At 38.1% G+C, this 23773-nt stretch overlaps 3 protein-coding genes across 6 annotated transcripts; 1 reads left to right on the forward strand and 2 right to left on the reverse strand.

The window, feature by feature from the left end:
- The first annotated feature begins 8688 nt into the window (after positions 1-8688).
- Positions 8689-11207, forward strand: LOC109190589. Of its 2 annotated transcripts, none has more exons than XM_019341105.1 (3): positions 8689-8891; positions 8975-9106; positions 10738-10891. In XM_019341105.1, the coding sequence occupies exons 1-3, from the start codon at positions 8853-8855 to the stop codon at positions 10861-10863; spliced, it is 297 nt and encodes a 98-aa protein (XP_019196650.1). In that variant the 5' UTR covers positions 8689-8852; the 3' UTR covers positions 10864-10891. The 2 variants fall into 2 exon arrangements, with proteins under 2 accessions (XP_019196650.1, XP_019196649.1); XM_019341104.1 differs by lacking the exon at positions 10738-10891 and adding an exon at positions 10898-11207 and having other exon boundaries at positions 8719-8891.
- Positions 11208-11426: 219 nt separating this feature from the next.
- LOC109190587 (guanine nucleotide-binding protein-like NSN1) lies at positions 11427-16663 on the reverse strand. Its single transcript, XM_019341102.1, has 10 exons — positions 16451-16663; positions 15634-15791; positions 15271-15521; positions 14584-14716; positions 14299-14472; positions 13638-13852; positions 13090-13354; positions 12819-12998; positions 12132-12343; positions 11427-11948 (listed from the first exon to the last, which is right to left on the reverse strand). The coding sequence occupies exons 2-10, from the start codon at positions 15650-15652 to the stop codon at positions 11562-11564; spliced, it is 1836 nt and encodes a 611-aa protein (XP_019196647.1). The 5' UTR covers positions 15653-15791; positions 16451-16663; the 3' UTR covers positions 11427-11561.
- Positions 16664-18732: 2069 nt separating this feature from the next.
- Positions 18733-22876, reverse strand: LOC109190586 (putative RNA polymerase II subunit B1 CTD phosphatase RPAP2 homolog). Of its 3 annotated transcripts, XM_019341101.1 has the most exons (7): positions 22606-22875; positions 21715-22330; positions 20860-21531; positions 20536-20729; positions 20139-20402; positions 19773-19931; positions 18733-19117 (listed from the first exon to the last, which is right to left on the reverse strand). In XM_019341101.1, exons 2-7 carry the CDS (start codon positions 22301-22303, stop codon positions 19013-19015), a joined length of 1983 nt encoding a protein of 660 aa, XP_019196646.1. In that variant the 5' UTR covers positions 22304-22330; positions 22606-22875; the 3' UTR covers positions 18733-19012. The 3 variants fall into 3 exon arrangements, with proteins under 3 accessions (XP_019196646.1, XP_019196645.1, XP_019196644.1); XM_019341100.1 differs by lacking the exon at positions 18733-19117 and having other exon boundaries at positions 19581-19931; positions 20860-21533; positions 21735-22330; positions 22606-22876; XM_019341099.1 differs by lacking the exon at positions 18733-19117 and having other exon boundaries at positions 19581-19931; positions 22606-22876.
- Between the last annotated feature and the right edge of the window lie 897 nt (positions 22877-23773).

Genomic DNA, 23773 nt, shown 5'->3' on the forward strand with positions numbered 1-23773 from the left:
GGTAAAGCGCGCTCGGCTAACTTGGAGAGGAACCGGCTGAGGGCTGCCAACCGACCGGTCAATTGCTGGACCTCCCGAACGGTAGAAGGTGGCTGCATGTCCAGAATCGCTTTTACTTTGGCCGGGTTGGGCTCGATTCCTCTCTTGGTCATCATGTAGCCAAGGAACTTGCCGGTCTGAACCGCGAATGTGCACTTGGTCGGGTTCAGCCGCAACTGGTACTTCCTCATGATCTGGAAGCACTCCCGGAGGTCCCGAGTGTGGTCGGACCGGTCCCGACTCTTGACCAGCATATCATCAATATAAGCCTCCATCGTTCGGCCTAATAGATCGGCGAAGAGCATATTGACCATTCTCTGATAGGTCGCTCCAGCATTCCGGAGGCCGAACGGCATCACTCGGTAACAATACAGCCCGTCCGGGGTCACGAAGGCTGTCTTGCTTTCGTCTTCATGGTGCATCATAATCTGGTGATACCCCTTAAAGGCATCCATGAAGCTCATCAACTCGGCCCCGGCCGTCTCGTCGACCATTTGATGAATGCTCGGTAGAGGATAAGGGTCGAGCGGACAGGCCTTGTTGAGGTCCGTGAAGTCTATGCACATCCTCCAAGCTGGGGGCTTTGGAACTAGAACAATGTTTGCCACCCACTCGGGATAGATAACCGGGCGGATGTGCTCGATCGCCGCCATTTTCTTGACCTCCTCTCTGACAAACTCGCGGCGATCGGAAGATAGGTGTCGTGTCTTCTGCACGACCGGCCTCGCTGCGGGATCGACGGCTAGCTTATGGCAAATGACCGATCGATCGATCCCGGGCATGTCTTCAGGTCCCCACGCAAAAATATCAGCATACTCCCTGAGTATGCCCAGAACCTCCGCTCGGAGCTCGGGGGTGAGGGCCCGGCCAATTTTAATCTTCCTATCCGGGCGGTCCTCGGATAGGGGAACTTCTTCTATCTCTTCGGAAGGTTCGGGTTGCTCCTTCCGTTCTTTGGCCTCCTCTTTGGCTATAGTGTTCACCCGGGAAGAGGGACCGGAATCGCGTCTGTTGACCGCTCGGGTGTAGCACTTCCGGGCGGACTGGACATCGCCACGGACCACACCGACCCCATTTGGGGTGGGGAATTTCATGCAGAGATGGGGCATGGAAATTATCCCACCGATCTTCATGATGGCGGGTCGGCCTAGGATGATGTTGTGGACACAATGGAGGTTGACCACAACGAACTCAAGCTCTGTCTTGATCGACTTCGGGGGGGTGCCGATCTCGACCGGGAGAGTGATTTTGCCTTCGGGGTAAATGAGGGCCCCGGTAAATCCCGACAGTGGTACACCGACCGGAGTCAGCTCCTTCCTGTCAAGGCCAAGCTTTTCGAATACGTCCAAGTATAGGACGTTCACACTGCTACCCGTGTCCACCATAACCCTCTGGACGTCCGTTCCCTTGACGTCGATTGTGACCACGAGCGCCTCCATGCCGTGGTCACTGCTGCTAGGTTGGTCCTCTAAGGTGAAGGTTATGGGCTCCATTTTTTGTCTTTTCCCGGTCTCTCGGGAATCCACGATCGCAACCGGGCAATTCGTCCTCGGCTGGGAAGCGTCTTCTAAGCCACCAAATATGACATGGATGGTGGGCTTGCCGACCGGGCGACTGCTGGTCGGGGGATCAGGGTCCCGTCGGTCTTCATGACGATCGTCCCTTCGATCGTCTCTTCGGTCCTGACCCGACCGATCGGAGCGGTGATGAGATCGCCTGTGATCCCTCCGATCGGTATTCCTCTTGCTTTCTTCTCTCTTCCCTACGCACTTGTCCAATCTTCCCAAATTGAGCAAATCTTCTAACAATTGGCGCAGGTGGGTGCACTCCTCGGTATCATGCCCGGCGCATCGGTGGTAAGCACAGTGCTTACTCTTATCAGGGCCGTCTCGATCGGGATGGGGGAGTTTGATGAGGTTGCAAGATTGAGCATACTGCATGGCCTCCGCTGCAGATCGGTTTAAGGCCGTAAACTCCCCAGGCCTGGTGCGGGATCGGGGACGATCGTGTCCCGATTGATGTTCCGCCCGGCCGGCCGGTTTACGGGACGAAGAACCGACCTCTTGTGAACGTTTCACGGCATTCGCCTCACCAGCATTGGCGTAATCCGTGACCCTTCGGAGGGCCTCCTCATACGTGGTCGGGGGGTGGAGGATAAAATCCTGGTACAGGTACCCCGCCCGAAGGGAAATATGGAGCATGTGGGTGGCGGTCGCATCATCCATGGGTTCGACCTCCCCGACCGCTGCTTTCCACTTGATGAGGAAGTCGGCCAAGCTTTCCCCTTCGAGCTGCTTGGCCTTCTCGAGGTACATGTAAGACTTCCTCACCACTTTGGAAGTAATGAACTTCCGTACAAACTTGATCGCCAGGGTCTCAAATTTGTCGATCGACCCCGGGGGCAAGGTGCGGAACCACTCTGCTGCCCGACCGGTGAGGGTTGAGTAGAAGGCCCTGCACATCACGGCGTCTGAAACGCCCTTCAGCATCATGTTGCTGAAAAAATCGTTCACGTGAGCCTCAGGATCTGTCCGACCGTCGTAGCTCTTCTCTCCTGAGACCTTTAAGTCGAGCGGGTAAGGCTGAGCCATTACCGCTGCTGTGAAAGGCGTCTGGTGGAGGGTCGATCGGTCGGCCGAGGGTGCTGTAGGATATGCACTCCTGAGCTGCGCAACTTCGGCCTGGAGATTGTAGAGCAATCCTCGGGTCTCGTTGAGCTCGGCGTTCTGGGCGGCTTGGGCTGTATCCCGAGCGCGTCGACGTCGATGTGATCTCGACCCGCTGTACCCGGATGAAGCCTCGTGGCTAGCTTCCCGCATTTGTTCGTCCTCTTGCCTGGGGTTCGGGTCCTGGGGTCCCAGACGCTGGCGCATCTCTGGTCGGAGGCGGTCGAAAGCTACCGCTCGGGCAACCTCTTCTGGGTCCTCCGCTTGAACGGCCTGAACTGGTGCCTCCATCGCGTCAGCACCCTCGACCCCAACCGCGAATGAGCCGAGCGTCGAGCCCGGGAAGTGGACTGACGCTGCGGCTCTACTTGTGCGGTCGGCTGTACTGGAGGGGCGGCGGCTGGAGCTGTATAGGCAGGCGTATATGGTGGATAACCAACCGGGGGAGTGTAGCACATCGGTTGGCCTGGCCAAAACCCGTATGGTGGAGGTGGAACCGGATACGGGTACTGGGCGGGATACATCATCGGCTGCTGCTGGTATGGCAGACCGGGCGGCGGGTATCCCGGCTGGATGTAATTCACCGGCTGCTGGGCGGCCGGGTACGTATTTGACGGATGTGGCGGTGAAAGGTTGAGGTTGAGGTCCATCGTCTGACCCTGCTGTTGGGTAGCGTAGTGGTCAGAGGAGCTCGCTGCATCCGCCTGGTCGTCGGCGAAGTTGTTATGTGCCCACGGATACATGCTGGTACGGTGATCGGGGGCTCGTCAAGACGTTGGCTTGTTGCAAGGATCCCCACAGACGGCGCCAAAATGATACTGCTAATTTTACGTACGCAATATAAATAACACAAGACCAAGTAAAGCAAGTAATTCTTTATTGATCAAGGTAGAGTTCCTAAGTACAATCTACTTGGTTGCACTGAGTACCGACTGACTGCGGTCGGGAGTCTCTAGTTACAACCTCTCGATCGTCCAAAAAGTCCACTACACTGTAGCTACTGTGGGCATTTATAGCCGCTGTGCCGGAGACAAGATCCCAGCTGCTCGGCATGTCTTCCACGTAGCCACCACGTGCCCTCCTCCTGGGTGCCCTGCCTGTCGATGTAAAGAGCCGCCACGTGTCTTTAGTCAGCTCTCTTGCCGAAGGACTACCGCTCGGGGTTGTCACCCCCGCTCGGGCAACTCCCGGTCGGTTCCCGCTCGGGTTCTTCTCAGGGAGCCCGACCTGTTACCTGCAAAGACAAGGAGAAAGAGACAAAGACTCCTCGGTCGTGGTGAAGCTATGTCGTGGTACGCAATATAAATAACACAAGACCAAGTAAAGCAAGTAATTCTTTATTGATCAAGGTAGAGTTCCTAAGTACAATCTACTTGGTTGCACTGAGTACCGACTGACTGTGGTCGGGAGTCTCTAGTTACAACCTCTCGATCGTCCAAAAAGTCCCCTACACTGTAGCTACTGTGGGCATTTATAGCCGCTGTGCCGGAGACAAGATCCCAGCTGCTCGGCATGTCTTCCACGTAGCCACCACGTGCCCTCCTCCTGGGTGCCCTGCCTGTCGATGTAAAGAGCCGCCACGTGTCTTTAGTCAGCTCTCTTGCCGAAGGACTACCGCTCGGGGTTGTCACCCCCGCTCGGGCAACTCCCGGTCGGTTCCCGCTCGGGTTCTTCTCAGGGAGCCCGACCTGTTACCTGCAAAGACAAGGAGAAAGAGACAAAGACTCCTCGGTCGTGGTGAAGCTATGTCGGTCGGGATATTCCCTACCAATTGTCAATAAAATAATTATATAGGTATGGTTGAAACCAAATACGGACATAAGGGAGAGCAAATAAAAATTAGGGCATAAAATATTAAATATATACTAATACTGAATAGCTAATTGCTGATTGCCAAACAAGGACATTGCGAGATAATTTTCTACTTCAATTTGTTGTGTGATTTGAATACTCTTTTTATCAATAAATCTCCCAAGTAGTTAATATTATTGGCTTAATTATATTTTTTTTATTTTTTTAAAACAATTATTATTATTATTATTATTATTATTATTACTATTATTATTAAATATTAAATATATGTATACCCTTAGGTCATTTTACATGTTAATCTAAATAGCTAATTTTTTCAAATATCTTTTTATCAACCGTTGATATAATTCGCTCGTCAAATTCGCTAATATAATCCGCTAACGCTAACCACTAACTGCTGATTGTCAAACAATGACATTGCGAGTTAGTTCGCACTTCAATTTGTTGTGTGATTTGAATACTCTTTTTGTCAACAAATCCCTCAAGTAGTTAATAACTTAATATGATTGACTTTATTAATTATATTTTTTTAATTTTTTCATGGTATTAATATAATACTTGGTCAATAAATATATAGCATTATTTTGTATTATAACTTTGATATTTAATTAAAAAATAGTGCACAAAAAAAATAGACAATGTAGTGAATATAATCAATTGATGAATTTGAATGTAAAGAATTTTTACATTGGAGACTAATAAAATTATTTCTCTTAATTAATTTATTGATAACGAATAATATTTTTTAACAGTGTTGCAAAAATCGCGCCTAGGCGCTAGGCGGTGGGAGGCCGCCGCGAGGAATGGCCTCGGCGGCCTCCTCCGCGGCCGGCCGCCTAGACCACCTAACCGGCCGATTCGGGGAATTTTTATTTTTATTTTTATTTTGTTGAAAACGTGGGAAAAGTTCCGGAAGGCATAACTTTTGATTCGGTTGTCCGATATGAACAATTTTTTTTTTCTAATCGCGTATTTTTTTCAAAGGCGGTTTGGTCCACTAATTTCTGAAAAAAATGCTTCTTTAGCTCTTAATTTTAGTTTTTTTTTTATGTATTTAGATGGTTTAAACAATCTTTTGAACAATTTTACAACCACTTTCGTAAATAGTTTCTAAGAAATAACTATGGGAACCTTATGTTTTATTAGTGAATTATAATAATTTTTAATTTTTAAAATTTTTTTAATTAAAAAAATAAAAAATAAAATAAAATAATCGGCACCTAGGCGCCCCTTGGCGCCTAGCGTGTTTTGCAATCATGTTTTTTAATAAAGACATTGTAGGGACAATGTAGCGAATATAATCAATTGATGAATTTGAATGTAAAGAATTTTTATATTGGAGAAAATAAATACAATATAACTAATGAAATTATTTCTCTTATTTAATTTATTGATAGTGAATATTTTTTTTTTTGAATAAAAACATTGTAGACACATAATTCTAAATTAAAGAAATGCATATGTATTATTTTTTGTTGTAGCTACTAAATTATTATTTAATTTAATAAGAGTAAAACAGAGTACTAATTATGCCAACTTTGATTGGGATGGGGTTCGAACCTAAGACCTTTCTTATTGAAATCAATGAGTAAGTTAACGGTGAACTAACAGAAATTAACGGAAAAGATAATATTTAAAGGAAAAGTTAACGGATAATCATATTCATTAAGGATAAATTAGGAAATCTTATGGAAAAATTAAAATCTGATCAATCTGAGCCATTCATTTGATTAAAAAATCTGACCGCCATTTTTTCTACCCATTATAGGCCTAACTCTCTTGGGCTCTTATTAGTATAGTAGATAGTAGATATGTGTGAATGTATATCAATGCTTAAATATTAATATATAAAAAAATTAAATATATAAATATACACACATGTATATTTGATTTTATATATATATATATATATATATATATATATATATATATATATATATATTTCATTATTATTATTATTATTATTATTATTATTATTATTATTATTATTATTAGGAATAAGGGTCAAATAGGCCATCGAACTGCACCCGATAAAATAATTAGGCCACTTTACTTAAAAAACCAACAATTAGGTCCCTAAACTAATCAATTTCAAACAATTTTTTTAATTTGAAGGTTTTCAACAGGTCAACAGGTCATCCTTCCAAATTACTTATTTTTTAAAATTTAAATTTTAAAAATTAATTAGTTTTAAATTAAACTAAAAAAAAAAAAAAAAAAAAAAACTGGTTCCGGCCGCTTTCTTCGTCTCCACTGCCGGAGACGAAGAGTTTCTTCGTGTCCGGCCATGGAGACGTACCGTCTCCGGCTGGATTCCAGTTTTTTTTTTTTTTTAGTTTAATTTAAAACTAATTAATTTTTAAAATTTATTTTTAAAAAAATAATTAATTTGGGAGATGACCTGTTGACCTGTTGGAAACCTTCAAATTGGAAGAATTGTTTGAAATTGATTAGTTTAGGGACCTAATTGTTGGTTTTTTAGGTTCAGTGACCTAATTGTTTTATCGTGTGCAGTTCGATGGTCTATTTGACCCTTATTCCTTATTATTATATAAGGATTAGTTTACAAGGGCAAAGTTGGAAAAATTCAAGGTAATCTAAAATTACCTAAGAAAATTTGGGTAATCACATTATCTCAAAACATTACCGCCACATTAGCTTTCAGGTAATCTCATAATTTGAACCAAACAAGGTAATATAACATTACCAGACTCAGACTACCTAGGTAATCTAAGATGACCCGACCAAACGTCCCCTTAAGACTTTTATCGAAGAGTAAATTTCACTTTTAGTTTTTTACTATTGTGATATTGTCGCATCTAGTCTTATTCTTTTAATTTTGTCATATTACATTATTAACTTTTATTTGATTGTCATAATTAGTCATCCGTCGTTTAAATTTTTGTTATTTCACCATTTAATAAAATGGCTATAATGTAATTTTATTATTCAAACATCTTGCTCCAACATATAATTTATCTCCCTCTCTTGTAAAACCTTTTAATTGAATGATGAAATTATATGTTAATCATATTTATTAAATAGTAAAATATCATTATTTTAAATGAATAACTAGTTGCATCAAAACAAATGAAAGTCAAGATTGCAATCTCCCAAATGAGGTGTTTGGTTGGAGAGAATTACAATTCTATTCTACCTAATTTTCACATAATTTCATACCCAAGCAATTTTGTTTGGTTGGAAGAAATTGTAAATACGCAGAATTGCAATTCTCGTTTCCATGGAATTAAAATCTCATGCTCCCTTGATATTTCATATTTCAATTCCATGAATTTTAGAAATTTTTTTAAAAAAAAATTGAAACAAATTTACCCATCTTTTTTAACCTAAAATTGATGTTTGATCGCTCTCGTTCGATTATAGCGTGTCTTCTTCTTCTACTCTCAACCCAAAATGTCAATCAGTATGACAACCTTAATCAAATATATTTTCTCAAAATTCACTTATCTATTTTATTTTTTTTCGTTATGCAATTCTAAAATTTATTTATTGCATGTTACATAAATTTTTAAAAACAAAAATTAAATTTTGGTCATTTAGAATTAATAATAATAATAATAATAATAATAATAATAATAATAATAATAATAATAATAATAATAATAAGTATGTGCATTTTGAACTTAAGAAGAAGAATAAGAAGTAATATGTGCATTTTTTTTTTTTTGGTGGCAACCAGTGTGGTCCGGGTCTTTCTCTGTTCGTTTAACGGTCCAGGTCCACCCGGTTCGCTCCGAGAGGCACAGAAGCTGGCCCAAAGGGGATCGTCACTTGTGGGAATCGAACTCGAATTAATATGTGCATTTTGAACTTTATACTACTTATTCTTTTTTAATTCTCATGTATACTGAATATTAGAATTGAAATTTTCAGTAATTTTATTTCTACAAATCAAACACTTAAATTTAAATTACCACTTTATTTTCACAATATTCATTTTCCATCACATAATAATAAGTATGAGCATTTTAGATTTTATATTACAGAATACTTATTTTCTTTCAATTCTCAGGTATACTATTGAAACCAAACCGTAAAATTTAAATTAACACTTTATTTTCTCATATAATTGTAATGTGTAATTTTTTCTCACTTAATTCTCTCCCTCAAACCAAAGGCTATTTTGCTGCGGAATGAAAAATTGGCACAGTACGCATGTGAGAGAGAGAGAAGGTAGAAAGGGACAGAATGACATTAACGGTGCGAAACGCTTGTGGTTGAGAGGGAGAGGGAGAGGGAGAGGGAGAGGGAGAGGGAGAGGGGGACACAATAAAATGATTAAAAATCTGGTAGAAAGGGAAGGCGAAAAGGAGAATGGCGATGGTGTCTAACTCTTCTTCCTCATTTCCAAAGGTTTATTAATCTTTAATTCCATTCCATTCCCTTCTTACAATTCAATCTCAACCTGCAAATTCATGGTTTGGTGGATGTTGCAGACTCAGATGCCCCAATCCCAAATACTATGCCGGAAGAAAGAGAAGGACAAAGGGGGCCAAAACCACCAGCCCTATAAAGTCATCGAAATCACTCCTCCGCCCAAGAATCTTGGCATTCGCTGCTTCCCCTCTGTAAGCACCTACCATCAATGCTCTTCAATTCGTGAGGGGAAATTATAATTAGTTTCTGCTTGCTTGCTTGCTTGCTTGCCTGCCTTCAAGCCAAGTTAATTTAGGAACCACTACTGATAGTGGTCTTATTTGAAGAATGAGTGAAGGACAACTTACATTAGGAGTATAATTTCTTCTACTTCTCATAGGAATTTGAAATATGACTGCAGTCTGCAGTCTGCAGTATATACATACATACATACATGTGTATGTGTGTGTATTGGTGAAAATAATGTCTGACTTGTGTTAGAGTTGCGTTTAATTTAGGAGAATTCTATAGTGCCTTACCACGTTAAGCTGTGGGGCTATGAGACCATAAATCCGTGAGACGAGTTGCAGATATAATCAATACTTTGAGCCTTATATATAGTACTTTGTAGCATAGATGTAGTACTTTATAGGAAAACTATAATATGCAATTTGCTGGGAATAAAGAGTATTATATAGCAGAATTGCAAGTGTTATATATAATACTTTATAAGTATAATACTTTATAGCAAAACTGTAATAGACAGTTTGTAGGAAATAATATTACTACGCTAATACACCATAAGATTGAAATTCTCATGACTCGACTTGTCTCATGGATTGAGACCCGTTGTCTCAGAGGAGAATTTGCCTAAGATGTGTTCACAAAAAGGTAAGTCCATGCTTAGGTATTTGGATGGCCAAATCAAAGATGCAACAATCGAAAGCTATGAAGTTGTCTATTTGAAAATCGTAGAAGTTCCCATTTAATTTACTCTCAGAATTTTTTTGTGGCAATGTTATCAATCTTATCACACTTTGTGAATTGGTATGTTGTGTGGTGTAATCTTTACATTGTTGTTGGAAATATGTTCATTTTGTGTTTAGGGACTGAGGCTTGGCTAGTGAATCTCCACTTTAAACATTGGGGACTATATATATGTGTGTTTTTGATAGATGTGTCATTTTAAGATCAGAATTTCACTGTTAAGGCTTTGTGATGTTTGTTAATTTAATGGTGAGTAGAAAAACATGCTTTTGTTAGTTGTTTATTGTGCTTGCTCCTATCAATCACCGAAAAGGTTTTGTAAATCGATAATCCTCCTTCATAGTAGTTTTCATATTGTTTCAGCTATTTATTTCATTTTAGAAAGTGCTCGGTAATATAATAAGTGTGAACTTTCCTCCATCTTTCACTAGTCGCTTCGAAGGATCTGAATAAATGGCCTTCTTTGGTCCCTTAGAGCATCCCCAATAGGGGGATTTTGGATGGTTTTTGCAGCTTTTACATCCATGTGGAAGAGAGAGAAGCTTAGAGAGAGAATATTGAGTTCCTCTGCAAGACTTGATTTTTTGTGGGACCCACTCTCACACAAAAAACAATGACTTTCTCATCAGTTGCGGCGCCCAGAATGCACACGCCTGCTGGGCGCGTTAGTTCTGTTACTTTTTCTTCTTCTTTTTCCTCCTTTCCTTTCTCTCTCCCATGTTCTCTCTCATAATCACCTATGCAAAAACCAACTAAAATCTCCATCTATTAAAGTTGCTCTTAGACATGTTAGGTGCTTTGTCATTATGGAATTCACTTGACTCTTTGCTAATGTATGTTTCTGCGAGATGATAAGGTTCAAAAAACTTGCAATACAAACATTGCTGCATTGAATATTCGAATTGAGATATTTGCGGGGCATACAAAGAAAGAAAGGAGTTTTCTGAAAAATGAAGGAGAAGCAAAGATTGGTGTGATCTAATAATGGTGTTGTGATTTGGTTTGGTGTGTGGCAGAACTTGCAGTGTGGAGAAAGCGTAACGATTGAAGGGCGAGCTTACACGATATCCTCTGTAACTCATCGCTACCAGCTCCGGAAAGGGAAGTATGAACCTAGTGAGAAGAGGCTTGATGTATTATCAACTGGAAGATACATCTTAAATTTGTATTTGGAAAATTTGCTACAGCAATCTTGAGTGTTATTAGAAGATATGGATAGATCATAGATAGATGTTTCATTGTGGTGTAAGTAATACTACTCTCCAATTGGCAAACACTATTGTATTAGTGTTGGATCAATGTTTATTCACACTTTTTCTTTTGAACCGAGCCAGATTAACCCCCGTCAATATTGTCTTACGTCTAAAAGGGAAAAACAAATTCTTATTTTTAAAAGGAAAAAAAATAAATCTTACTTATGTGCTCCATCTTAACTAAAGATCTAAGTTGATAGAAGCAACATATCCGATCTTTTTGCTGATAGTTGAATTGCACATTTAGATGTTTTATTGTGGTGTAAGTAATACTGCTCTGCAAATTGACAGATTGACACAACTCTAATTTGCAGAAAAATGGTTCACCAATTTGAATAAATAAACTCTCCAAATCCCTAATTATATTAAATCTAATCAAGTTAAAATTCAAAATTTTCCTACAAAAATTCTCCAATCAAAATTTCAATTATTCGTTCTCCAATGTAACCCCAGAAGGTAGCTCAAATCTGTTTCTATTACTATCATCATCAGCAATGACAATGTTGTTCTCACTTACATCCATTGCTGAGTTGCTGCTGCTGCTTTTCACATAATCTACCTTGAAATCATAATCACCATCATCTTCCATCATTGACGACGGCTCCTTCTCTTTCTTCCTTCTCCTTTTCTCGGCTTTTCTCAATTTGGTATTAAGCATACCCTCCTCACTGTATAACCTCTCATTTTGTTTGCTACTGCCAGTTTTGGTTCTCGTTGCGCCTAAATCCTCTTCTCCCAAACCCATGGGTTCATCTCCATTATCAGCGAGTTGATGATCTTCTTCACTGTTAGTCGGTGGTGGTTGAGGATTGTTCTGTTAGGAATCAATAATGAGAATTAACGTGAATTTTTTAAGAGGAAAGGAAATTCTATCTATTATTCCTTTGACAGCATTTATATTACGGAGTATAAATTTAAACAATTGAGGAAGCCAAACAAATTGAATATGCTCTCGGGAGTAAATGGTATTGGAATTTAGAAAGCTTTGTATACATACCTCAACCATGTTCTCGTCAAAACTAACTGGACAGTTAGATGGGACCTCAACTGGGTTTAATTCATTAACAGACTTGAGGCTGCCAATGAATGAACATTCACTGCCATAAACTTCATCCACATTGAATTCTTTCCCCAATTCTGAAACAACCGTCGCTTCTGAATGCTCTACCTCATCCCGTTTTGGAGGCATTGTATAGTAAGGAATTTTACCTGGAATACACCAAATTATTATTTAACACATACCAATATAGGTCACTGTTCAAGTGAGTCCACCCCTTCCCATGAGTCCGTGTGGACAGATCTGGTCCATTAAAAGCTAGAGATCAATGGTCAGATCTGGTCCATTATCAACTGTGCAACTACACACTTGAACAGTGGCCTAGATAGATTAAGGATCATATGAGAACTACATGAGTGCACACAATCTACTACACGAATGCACACACATACTCAAGGGTCTCCACCGTCATCCAAGCATGTCTGGGAGTAGATTGTGGGCATCAAGTAGTAGATTGTCTGCACTCATACAATAGATAGCATGTTCTCACCTAAGGCATGGTTCTCATATGAACGAGAGCCTATATATATATATATATATATATATATATATATATGCACTCTATGAACCTTTACTTTTCCATCTACTGTTTCCTGAGGAAAAAAAACTCACCCTAACAACACTTACCCTCATTCCAGTCATGTAGAACTATTCTGGCTGCTGCATCAATGTCAACAATGCCACCCTTTTTAAGCCTGCCCCTTATAGTGGCAACCTTCTGAAGAAAATCATCTGCCGTTTCGAAGTTAGGAACCTTGTACAGAGTCACCAGTGTTGCAGCAGGACAGAGTTTGAGAATCTCCTTCACTGCACAATTCATTAAAGGGATGTACATGAATTTTTCGTGGAAATATAATGATAATTTTCCTTGCAGAGATGGAAAACACAATCAAATTACCTGGACCAATTGGGTCATCTAACTTCTCTATTCGCTTGCAATTACGAAGAGCAATAGATGCATCATTCTCAGCTGATCTAAGCATCACGACACCAGGGCAGTCCAAAAGCTTAACATTCTTGTCTAATTGAACTTCTTGCATAGATCTGGTTAATCCTGGTGTAGAGCCAACATTAACAACATGTGATCTCTTCAAGCTATTAATCAAACTGCTTTTGCCAACATTGGGTAGACCAATAACCCCCACAGTGATTGATTTCTTTATCTGCAACCAGAGCATATCATAATTAACTAGGGCAGTTCACTCACACAACTGAGGCAATCAGGCAACAATATGGACTGGAATTGAAAAGAAAATCACACGGTTCTATAAAACAGACTAATATAAGTTCATGCAAAACCTTTCAACCATCCTAGCAAAGAAAACCAAGATTCTCAGTACATTAACCATTCAAATCTTAGATAGAGATTGGAATTCCATTGGAAGAGTTTTACAACTCAACTGGAAAATGTGGAGAACACAATCAAAAATAAAAATATTTAAATACCTCATGGCTTCTGGAGTAGTTTTTAAGCAGTTTTATAAGAGTTTCAGCACCAAGACAATCACTTGTCTGCAAAAGATTGGTGGTCTTTCCAGCCTTTGAAGATTTCCAACTCAAGTTTGACTTCTGCTCTTGGGTGTTGCATTTAAAAGCAACTGTTGGTAATTCCTCCCGAAGATACTTGAGCCACTTTTCAACAGCTTCCCTTGGGACTAGATCTGAAATAGAAATAAGATAACTTTAGCCATAAAAAGTAAGGAAAATACAATCCTCCAACAAAATACAACACTAAGTCTCTATATACTATACATTCAATTGATGTTTCGTTCCAATATTTACATAGTCAAGCATGGAAACGGGAACACCAATCTATTCAAATCCTACCATAAATCTGAGAGCCTTCAAATAGAATGGTGCTTCCCAGCCAGATATATGTCAACTCTAAATATGTAGTAGACTATATAATATTATATAGAAATAAAAGAAATTTAAACTATTATACCCTTATTTCAAATGTTATTAATGGCTTGAGATTATTGGTCAGCTAAAGATGGCATCATTAACAATTAACAATATAAATATAACTTGAACCACCTGTCTGAGATCACAACCTCAAATGAACAAATTATGAGTCTGAAGAAAATATACGGAAGAAAAAGCATACCAATTTTATTAAGGAGCAAGACAAGATGTTTCTCATGTCCTGATCTCATAACCATCTTTTCCATGTCAATGCAACGAGTACCAAGTGGATCTCTGGCATCAAGGACTTCCAAAATGACATCAGAAGCTTCAATAACTTTGACTAATTCCTTGTAGAAAGCCCGATCCGAGTTATCTGCAGTATTCCAATGAATAGGCAAAAGCAGAACCAACCAAATGAAAGGTGGCAAGACAAACACACAAGCAACCACAAAAGAGACAAAGTGTATAAAACTTTCTAACATACCGTGCTTTTTACCAATTGCTGCAAAACCGTCATCAATAGTTTCCCCAACAAACTTTTGCTCTTTCACAGAAGCCATGTCTGCTAGTTTTGACAAATCATCATCTTCAAGGAGCCCCAACTTTCTCTTCTTAGCCTGGAAAAGTAATTAAGGATATATCTATTAGCTGACAGCAGAATAAGAGAACAAAAATATACTATAGATGAGAAAGGGAAACTAAGAAAATAAAATAACAAGCACTCTAGTCAGGAGAAGAATTCAAAATGCTAATCTCAAACAAGAAAGAAACTAGGGAAAAAGCCCCGTGTCCAAAGTTGTTCCTATTTTCTCTGGCATCATTTATAGTCCAGTACTTAGCCAAGCCTAAAGAAAATGCATCAAATCCAGTTCTACAACTGTTGCAAGACTATCAGAAACCAGCTAGTAGAATAGTAGATATTAAGGTGGTGTGTGACCTCTATGGATTTTTCTGTTATTGGTTCAAAACCCTATAAAGTCCACTTTACAGGTCCAATGGCTACAAGAATCATCTATTATACAAAGTTACAAACAATAAAAATATGGCAAAATTTATCATTTTATTAACCCCTATATTGCATTTAAGCTTCAATTCTTTTGGAAGCATGTGTAATATAAATCGAACATAAGAGCAAGCATGTCCAAGAGACGTGTGATAGTATAATTAGTACCCTCTCTTTGCGGGCAGCTTTCTTCTGCTCCAGTTCCTCAAGGGCTCGATTACGTCGATCTTCGAGAGCCTTGAGTTCCTGTTCCTTGAAGGGCCATTCATTGGGGATACCAGGGTCCTTCTCAACCTTCTTGCAGTGGGGACCCGACTTCTGTGCCTTCTTGGCCTCCTTAGCTTTCTTCTTGTGGTGTTCCTTCACCTTCCTTATGACCTTGTACTTGTTCTTCAAAGATACTCTCTTGCTCTTGCTCTCTGTATCAAAGGCAAGAATCCCAAAAAAATTCTTAAAACAAAGTCTATTTCTATAAAGCCAATAGATAATTGAATCCAAATTAGAATAATAAACAGAATTTAGATAGCTTACTCTTGCTCTTCTTAACCATCTTTGTTTGTTGAGGGAGAGCCGATTAAGTATTGAAAGTTCAAAGCACTAAGAGTAAGTCCAAATCAACAATAACAATAGTGATCCTTGAGCTTTTAAAGATTTTCTCCCAAGGTATTACGTTCAATTCATAGAAAGATCTGCCCAGTTTGCAAAGTATGATCAATATCAGATATCGCATCACCATCACCAGAAATACATTTAGACAATTAATAGCTATAGTTTGCTGCAAACTAAAAACATAAACTATTATTCTATGTTAGGTACTTCACCAGGAAAAAAATAACTTAAAGCCCCAAAAGAGAATTTACAAGCCATTTAGAAACAAGCCAATTCCATCTTGTTCCAGTAACAAGATAATCCATTTGTGACTTTTTTTGAAATTCAAATCAATATCTAAATCCAAAAGAAACAACAAGAAAATCCAGAAGGCAAGCACATTATTGTACAGAACTGTTAACTCAACCACCTTTATACCCAAAATTGAGATCATTTTCCATTACTCAACCGTTACACAATAAAATCAACACAAATACACACAGAACAATGGACAGTGGGATATTGGCATATTGCGAGACTACAAATTAACTAACTTGATTCTACAAACAACACTAACTACCAGTGGGATATTCTGGGACTAAAAATTAACAAAAAAAAAATTGAACAACGACGATGATTATTAGTGGGATTTTATAAACTATCTTTCTTATCCTTCCGTTTCCAATCAACTATTTTGATAAAATTTACCCATTCAAATAAGGAAGATAAAACTAGGTTTCTGAGCAAAATAACAATATACCCAGGACAATTCGCAAATTGGCAGTCGTCGCTAGTGGCTAGCGTCGTCAAATTATTGCTAGATAGGCTGGAGCAGACGAGCAGCGTAGATATGGTCTGTGTTTGAGGCAAGCGACGAGCAGTCCTGCACTAGGGTTAACTTTGCTGTAGATTTTATTTTTAGGGTTTAGGGTTTAGGACTCCGTGAAACACTGACACGGCGACGACAGCTACAATTGTCTATTTGTCTGTATTTGGACAATATTGTGAAGTTTTTAAAATATTTGTGGACTTTAAAAATAATTAAGGACAATAAATAAAAGTTACATAATTTATTTTGGAGAAAATGACATTTTTTTTCCCTGAGTTACATGCTTATAGCATTTTTTTCTCCTGAATTATTCATGTAAGCACATTAGCCCCTCAATTATTTTAAAAGTGACAATTTCTCTCCTTGATATATTAAATTGACATTTCTACTCTTAAAATAAATATTTTATTTATTTTTCTTCTCCAACAAATTATTGCGTATACGTAGGGATGATCACGGTTTGATTCGAATTGAATCGGACACTAATCACACTATAGCAATCGAATTAAAAGTTTCGGGCTATGATTTAGATCTAGAACTCAATATTTGGATTTCAGTTTATTAAAATTATGAATCAAAAAAATAGATCCTGAACCGTGAACTGGCGGTTCCGGATCCGGTTTGCAATTTTGAACCGTTTTTATTTTTTATTTTTTAAAAATAATCTAAATTTAACAATAAATGTATTTTATTTTTTTCAGTTCGAAACATGAACCGACAGTCCCAGTTCGCGATTTTAATAAACTCTAAATATTGGGTTTCGACCTAAATTGTAATTAAAATAATTCGATTTGGTTGTTACAGTTTATGTTTGGTTTGAACCAAATTGTGGTCATAATTTGTTGGAGAATAAAAATAAATGAAATATTTATTTTAAGGGTAAATATGTCCATTTAACATTTCAAGGGAAAAAATAGCCAATTAAATAATTCAGGGGGAGAAAATGCTATAAGTATATAACTCAGGAGGAAAAAGTATCATTTTCTCTTTTTTTTTTTTTTAATATTAACTCCATTACAATGCAGTATCTGTTTATAAAAATTACATAATTTAGTTCATTATAAAAATGTAAAATATATATGGTATATATTTTACTTTTCACATTTTCAAACTTTAAATATTTTGTGTATAAACTGTTGTAATTTGGTTATGCTCGTTGACCGTTAGCTCTTAACTGATGAACTTTTGGAGGATAGAAAATATTGTAAAGAGTGAAAGAGAGAGAGAGAGAATGATAGAGATAAAAGTGAATTTCATTCCATCAAATTGTAACATTACAATACATGTCAATATATATATATAAACATAATACAAAGTGTAATGAATACAATAATGACACGATTAATAATGAACCGCTACATCCGTTATACTAATAATGTCCACTTATTATTTATTTATAACATAAACAAATAGAGTATATATTAGTAATTAGTAATTATGTTGAAAGCAGCATAGCAAGGCCTCATTATATCAAAATCATAAATATATATATTCAATTAACACCCACACTATAAAAATATTAAGTGTAATAAAATCCCACAAAAAATTATACTTTGTTCTAGATACCTTTGTCGGCTTCTTCCTCTCTTTGTCTTCCAGTCGAGCTTCCAATAGATTTTTTCTTCGCCGAGTTGCGTCATCTTCCAGTAGATGGAGTTTTCGTCATCTTCATTTAGGGGGAATTAGGAATGGTCAAAATCGTATGCATCGTCTTCGTATTTAGATTTTCATTTGGGGGGAATTAGGAATGTCTTTGTTTTATTTCTTTTTGTTTTTAATAAAAATGACTAAATGGATGTCATGTCATATGTTTTATTTTTAAGTAAAAACACGTTAATAAGAAACAAGTCAACACCATACCATGTCATAGATAACTGAGAAACCTGTAAAAAGTGTTAGGTAAAAAAATAATAATAATAGTATATGAATTGATGTTATGAAAAATCAAAATGCAACATGAACAATTCAATACAATTCATGGTGCGAAATAACATTTTAATCCAAAATTTATTTCATAATTATTGTAAACTTAAAATTTTAGTAATCACTTTTTAAAATAAAGGGTATGGTCATATGGACATGTCAACACTTTTCGGGAAATGTTCTCACAATCTCATCTGAACCCTCCCAAATATATATAGAGAAAGTGAACAGTGATGGTTCATCCTCGCTTAATTGCTCTTAATGTAGCTCTGCTCTCAAACATAACAACCTAACAAATAATGCCAAACCAGACAAACCTTTGTTCATTTTCAAAGCACAGAATGATTTTACACATCATCTCACTAAACATCATGCCATTACACAATTCTCCATCATCCCAACAGCAGATTCACAGACAAAAAAATATGCTACATAGCAGAAGAGCAGCTTTGAATCAAACTCCAACAGACATGTTCAACATTATTCTCTTGGAATTTCGTGGCAAAAATAATCACTAAACCACATCAAGATAGCGACTCAGCCTAGTGGAGTGATGTACTCCCCCGTGCATTATGCTCCACTTTGCATTGTGAACTCAGGTACTCGGCCTAACGGAATTATGAGATCCTTCATAATCTCGTACTCTTCAGCACTTATTTGTGCGCCATCTAGAACCTGTTTGTGCCAAAGGGAAAACATGATTTAAGAAACCAACGAAAGTAGTGTTTGCTGTTCAAGTTTAAGAGAAAATCAATGCACATTGGAAACATACAAATTATACCATGGACCAGGGTCTACTTTGCATTGTAGAGCCTCATCCAAAAATAACCTTCAAATTCTATATCTATAGTTGACACATTCTATACCTGCAGTTGATAGTTTTTATATTTGTAGCTATCATATTATGTGTCACCAATTATCAAGTCAGATTCTGTATTTATAGTTGACACATTTTGTACCTGTAGTTGATACTTGATAGTTTCTGTACCTGTAGCTATCATATTATGTGCAAGCAATTATCAAGTTACGGAATATTTGTTTACATGTACAAAAACTGTTAACTGAAGGTACAGAATTTTTGTATCAGGGTTCACTGGTCCATGGTATAACAATTGATTGGAAGCATGAATCCACAACTGTTGTCCTTTGCTTTTCAGGGTTGGGAAAATAAAGAAGCCCAATGAACATATCTAATCTCGTCAACACGAGAATGAATATCATGAATGAAGAAGTAAAATGGAACTTTGAGATGCCCTTGGATATCTAAAAGCACATAACATGCAGTTGTAAGCCTAGAAAAACCAAAATAAGAAAACAAGCCAGTTACTACCTTTGGAAGCAGAATTCTCCTTCCTGTCATATATGGGGTCAGCAAAGGAATCCTACATATAGAGAGCGCATCAAGAAAAAGAAGAACAATCAACTGCCACTGCTTCATTCTGAATGAGGGGAGCGGGTCCACAAAAGACATTGTGTCAATCAAACTAGCCTGCACATCAGGACAACTCCAAGTTAATAGCATAACCAGTATAGGGTCCTTGTATGTCAGACTTGGCATTAATTATAAGAAAACAAAAACAAATGCCAATCAACAAAGAATAAAGGTTTCAACATTGTTTGATTCTTTCCATAAAGCCACCTTCTCAAAAAGGGGCAAGATGGGGGAAAATGAATTTGTAGAGTTGAAGATCAATACCATTCCCTTTTCCAAAGTTGATATTGGTACTGGCAGCCTAAGATCAGCAACCAATACCGGCAAGGCCCGAGATAGACAACCAGCAAGAGTTTGTTTAATCTCAGCCGAGAGACCATCTGTTAGTACAATCTGTCTTGGATATTCCCTCCCATTTATAAATGAATATTCTTCATGGGCACTTTCATCACGCCCATATATAAAGGCCAAGGATGATGATGAGATCCATGCAAATAGTGCCATAAACATTGTTGAGAAGGGTGACAACTGAAATAAATGAAATATCATGCATAAGATATAAAATATCTAGAGAATCATTCCCAGGGTAGAGGAGCAGCTATAAAGGGGAAAATGGAAGTATACAACATAGGTATAAATAATGGTTTGAAAGACAACTTACAGATAAATTAAACTCCTCTGGTGGACTGTCATACCAAGTATCCTCAGAATCAAACAGATTATAATTTGGCGGCCCTGGCTTTGTTGGCCAATTTTGAGAATGTGGTTCTGCACCAAGCACCTGACCATTCTCTTGGCAATCCACTTCATCCATTTTTTGTGGAGGTGGCAATATAATAATCCCAGCTTCAGACACTAGACAATGTAATTTAACAAAAAAGGAATTAGACCTTAACACACAATAACCTACTATTATAATTTCTTTTCACAAAAACTTACAGATATAAATTCCAACAACCTTCCTAAAGAGCCAATCAAAACTTACCTGCACAAGAGATATCAGATCCCGATGCAACAGCCTGTGCTGCTTGGTTCAATGCTGTTGCACAAGCTTCTGCAGATGCAAATCGATAAGAATCATCATCATCTTCTATATCTTTTGAGCCAATTTTTCCGGAAACATTTTCTGGATCTCCTGATTCCCTAAACTCAGTGAGACTGTTTCTGCTGTTAGGATCAGTTTTCTTGTCAGCCCAAGTAACTGAACGAATTGCTTTCTTTGCACCTGATGGCTTCAGAGAAGATTTCAGTGCAGTAGTCTTAGGTGCAGCATCTTTTCCATCATCTAACATTTTTCCTGCTCTGATGCCATCTGTATTGAGATTGTTGTAGTAAGGATCTGTAGATGCCTCTGTAATGTGATTCTTGACACTCTCAGAAATCCTACTAATCTTTTTGTCTGACTGCTTGGATTCATCATTGTCATGGATTTGCAAAGAACCAACCTGATTTCCTAATGTAGTAACTTGATCATCTTTGTAGCTATTACTTGCTTTTTCTGTTGATTCTTTAATGTTCTCGTCCAAAAAAGCTGTTGAAGTACCAGACAACTTTGAAATGCTATACTCATCTCCAAAAATTATGGCACTAGTGAAGTCTGTCTCGTCAAAAATCACATTTTTGTTCTTATTGAGCTGGCTATGCTTAGGCGTAGATCCTGCCAAATCCAATTAAAGCTAATCTTAATCAACCAAGACATCAACTTTGATAAGCTACAATTAAAGTTCCATTGTCCAATAATATTATGCTTCAACTATTGAAGAAAAACGTTTTGCCTTCAAGGGCAAAGGCAGATTCCAATCAGATAATATGTTATCAGTTTTAGTATCATGACATGTACCTTTTTTAAGGTTTTTCGATTGTGGTGGCTTGATAGTTTTCTCCATCTGTGGAACATAGCCTTCAATAGCATTTGATGGACCAATCCACTCTCCAGGAGAAGCTTCTCCACTCTTCACTTCCACTTTCTCCTGAATCTTTAATTCAAACGATCCTAATCCTCCCTTTCTTCCCAGATCTACTTCAGAGTCCAATCTTGGAACCTCAAAAAGCCGCAAGACTTCATTAAGTTTAGAAGGGTTAAGAGTGGAGCTTCTCTCTTCTGGACAGCTACCAGCAAATGCTCGACTATTCACACAACAATTTGTTGAGCAGTACATGTAGGTTTCACGAAGATCATATATTTTATGCTCCCTCAAGGCAATGCGATACCGACCTTTGTGAGGCCTATCAGATGGCAAAAAGTTGCTGCAAAGTGGATAACCGCACATGTTTACTATTGTTCTTTCTGTGACAACATCTTGATAATCACTACGACACATCAAAGACCCAGCAGCAAGGAGTTTATTCTCATCTTGAATGCCATCCAGAAGACAAAGTTGCAGCTTGTGGACAGCATCTTTCACAGTGGTTGCTTCTGTCTTAGTCATTCTGGAAGGCTTCCTGAAGTTTAAAATCTAAAACGTATATGGTTCTTCGATCAATAGTGCAGGTTTAAACCAACGAACTTAAAGCACATAAAACCATAAATTATTTCCAAGGTTAGTCTATCACTACAGTTATATTATAACTTAACTATCACTTAACTAATAAATCTAAAGCATATACACTCTAATATATAATCTGTAACATATAAAATATGTAAAGCATATATACACTACTCACTAGCCGAATAACAAAATCAACCATTAAATAAAATTAATTAAATTCTGAGGGGAAAAAATTAAATTACCTGGTGGCTGCTGTTGGTTCACGTCGATGGACCTGTTGACGCTGGAGCTCGCAGGGAGAACCGGACGCTGTTGACGCTGCCGGCTGTGACAGGTGCTGACGGTGAGTGGGCTGCCGGCTGTGAAGGGGCTGGTCGTGGTCGGCGATCGCGGCGGCGCCAGTGCTGATCAGGGAAAAGGGACGGTGGTGGGGCTCGGCGGTGGCGTTTGTGGGCAGGCGGTGGCAGATTACGGAAAAGGGAATTAGGGCTGGGGGTTGGGGGCGGAATCCGAATGAATTAGTGAGGAGGGAAAGTTTTTAATAAGTGAATTAAAAAAACAAAAAAAAAACGATGCCAGGAAATAAAATAAAACAAAAAAAAAACATTGTGACGGAATTAATTCCGTCGCAATAATAACTCAAATGTAAAAAAAAAAAAAAAATATGTTTCTTTTCACGGCGCAATAAAATCTTGTAATTTACGTGATAATTTAGCGACGGAAAGTAAATTCATCGCTATTTGAATGACGTAACTTAACTTTATTACACATTCTGCCGTTAATATTTTGTCGCCATGATTTTGCGAATTTTATTTTCTTTTTGCTTTAAAAATCTCGACGGAATTAATTTCGTCGCCATTTCTGTTGTGAATTTGCAACAGAAGCTATTCTGTCTTAATATTCGTTGCTATATTGAGACTGATTAATTATGTAAAAAATGTGTTTGTTAGTTTTAATTACTTATTTATGTACAAAATGTCACGTAAGAATATATATCTTACCCACATCGACTCGACAACATTGTATAGATGTAATTCATGGTATCATAATTCAATTGGTTCTTAGATGATAGATTATAGATAAAAACGCATGATCAAGTTTGAATAACTACAATGTGAATGTGTAATTCTCTTGTGAGAGTGACTATTCATATACACAAGATATTTGTTGGTCCACTTAGTGTGATTCGGTGTTATCCTCATAATAATTTAGTTAACTTGTTTGAACTATTTTTGTTTTCAGGTTATTCGAACAAAAGTTAAAACCTGAACCAAATTTTAAATTTTATGTGAAACCGAATAGTTATTGATTTAAATATTTTTAAATTATGGTATGTTTGATATAAATTTGATTCGAATATCATATATGAAAACTTATGTATACCTGACTTGAAATTCTCGATAAATTTTA

Source organism: Ipomoea nil, unplaced genomic scaffold, assembly GCF_001879475.1.
Source record: "Ipomoea nil cultivar Tokyo-kokei standard unplaced genomic scaffold, Asagao_1.1 scaffold1576, whole genome shotgun sequence".
Taxonomy (NCBI): domain Eukaryota; kingdom Viridiplantae; phylum Streptophyta; class Magnoliopsida; order Solanales; family Convolvulaceae; genus Ipomoea; species Ipomoea nil.

What these genes read in the sequence shown, in the direction of transcription:
- LOC109190587 (XM_019341102.1), bottom strand. An exon ending in AGCAATTGGTAAAAAGCACG is followed by an intron (nt 14,473 to 14,583) that starts GTATGTTAGAAA and finishes GGAATACTGCAG; the next exon opens with ATAACTCGGATCGGGCTTTC. An exon ending in TTGACGAGAACATGGTTGAG is followed by an intron (nt 11,949 to 12,131) that starts GTATGTATACAA and finishes GATTCCTAACAG; the next exon opens with AACAATCCTCAACCACCACC.
- LOC109190589 (XM_019341104.1), top strand. Translation starts at nt 8,853, where the DNA reads ATGGCGATGGTGTCTAACTCTTCTTCCTCATTTCCAAAG. An exon ending in CTTCTTCCTCATTTCCAAAG is followed by an intron (nt 8,892 to 8,974) that starts GTTTATTAATCT and finishes TGGATGTTGCAG; the next exon opens with ACTCAGATGCCCCAATCCCA. An exon ending in GCATTCGCTGCTTCCCCTCT is followed by an intron (nt 9,107 to 10,897) that starts GTAAGCACCTAC and finishes GGTGTGTGGCAG; the next exon opens with AACTTGCAGTGTGGAGAAAG.
- LOC109190586 (XM_019341099.1), bottom strand. Translation starts at nt 22,303, where the DNA reads ATGACTAAGACAGAAGCAACCACTGTGAAAGATGCTGTCCACAAGCTG. An exon ending in CAGAGGAGTTTAATTTATCT is followed by an intron (nt 20,403 to 20,535) that starts GTAAGTTGTCTT and finishes CATTTATTTCAG; the next exon opens with TTGTCACCCTTCTCAACAAT. An exon ending in CAACTTTGGAAAAGGGAATG is followed by an intron (nt 19,932 to 20,138) that starts GTATTGATCTTC and finishes CCTGATGTGCAG; the next exon opens with GCTAGTTTGATTGACACAAT.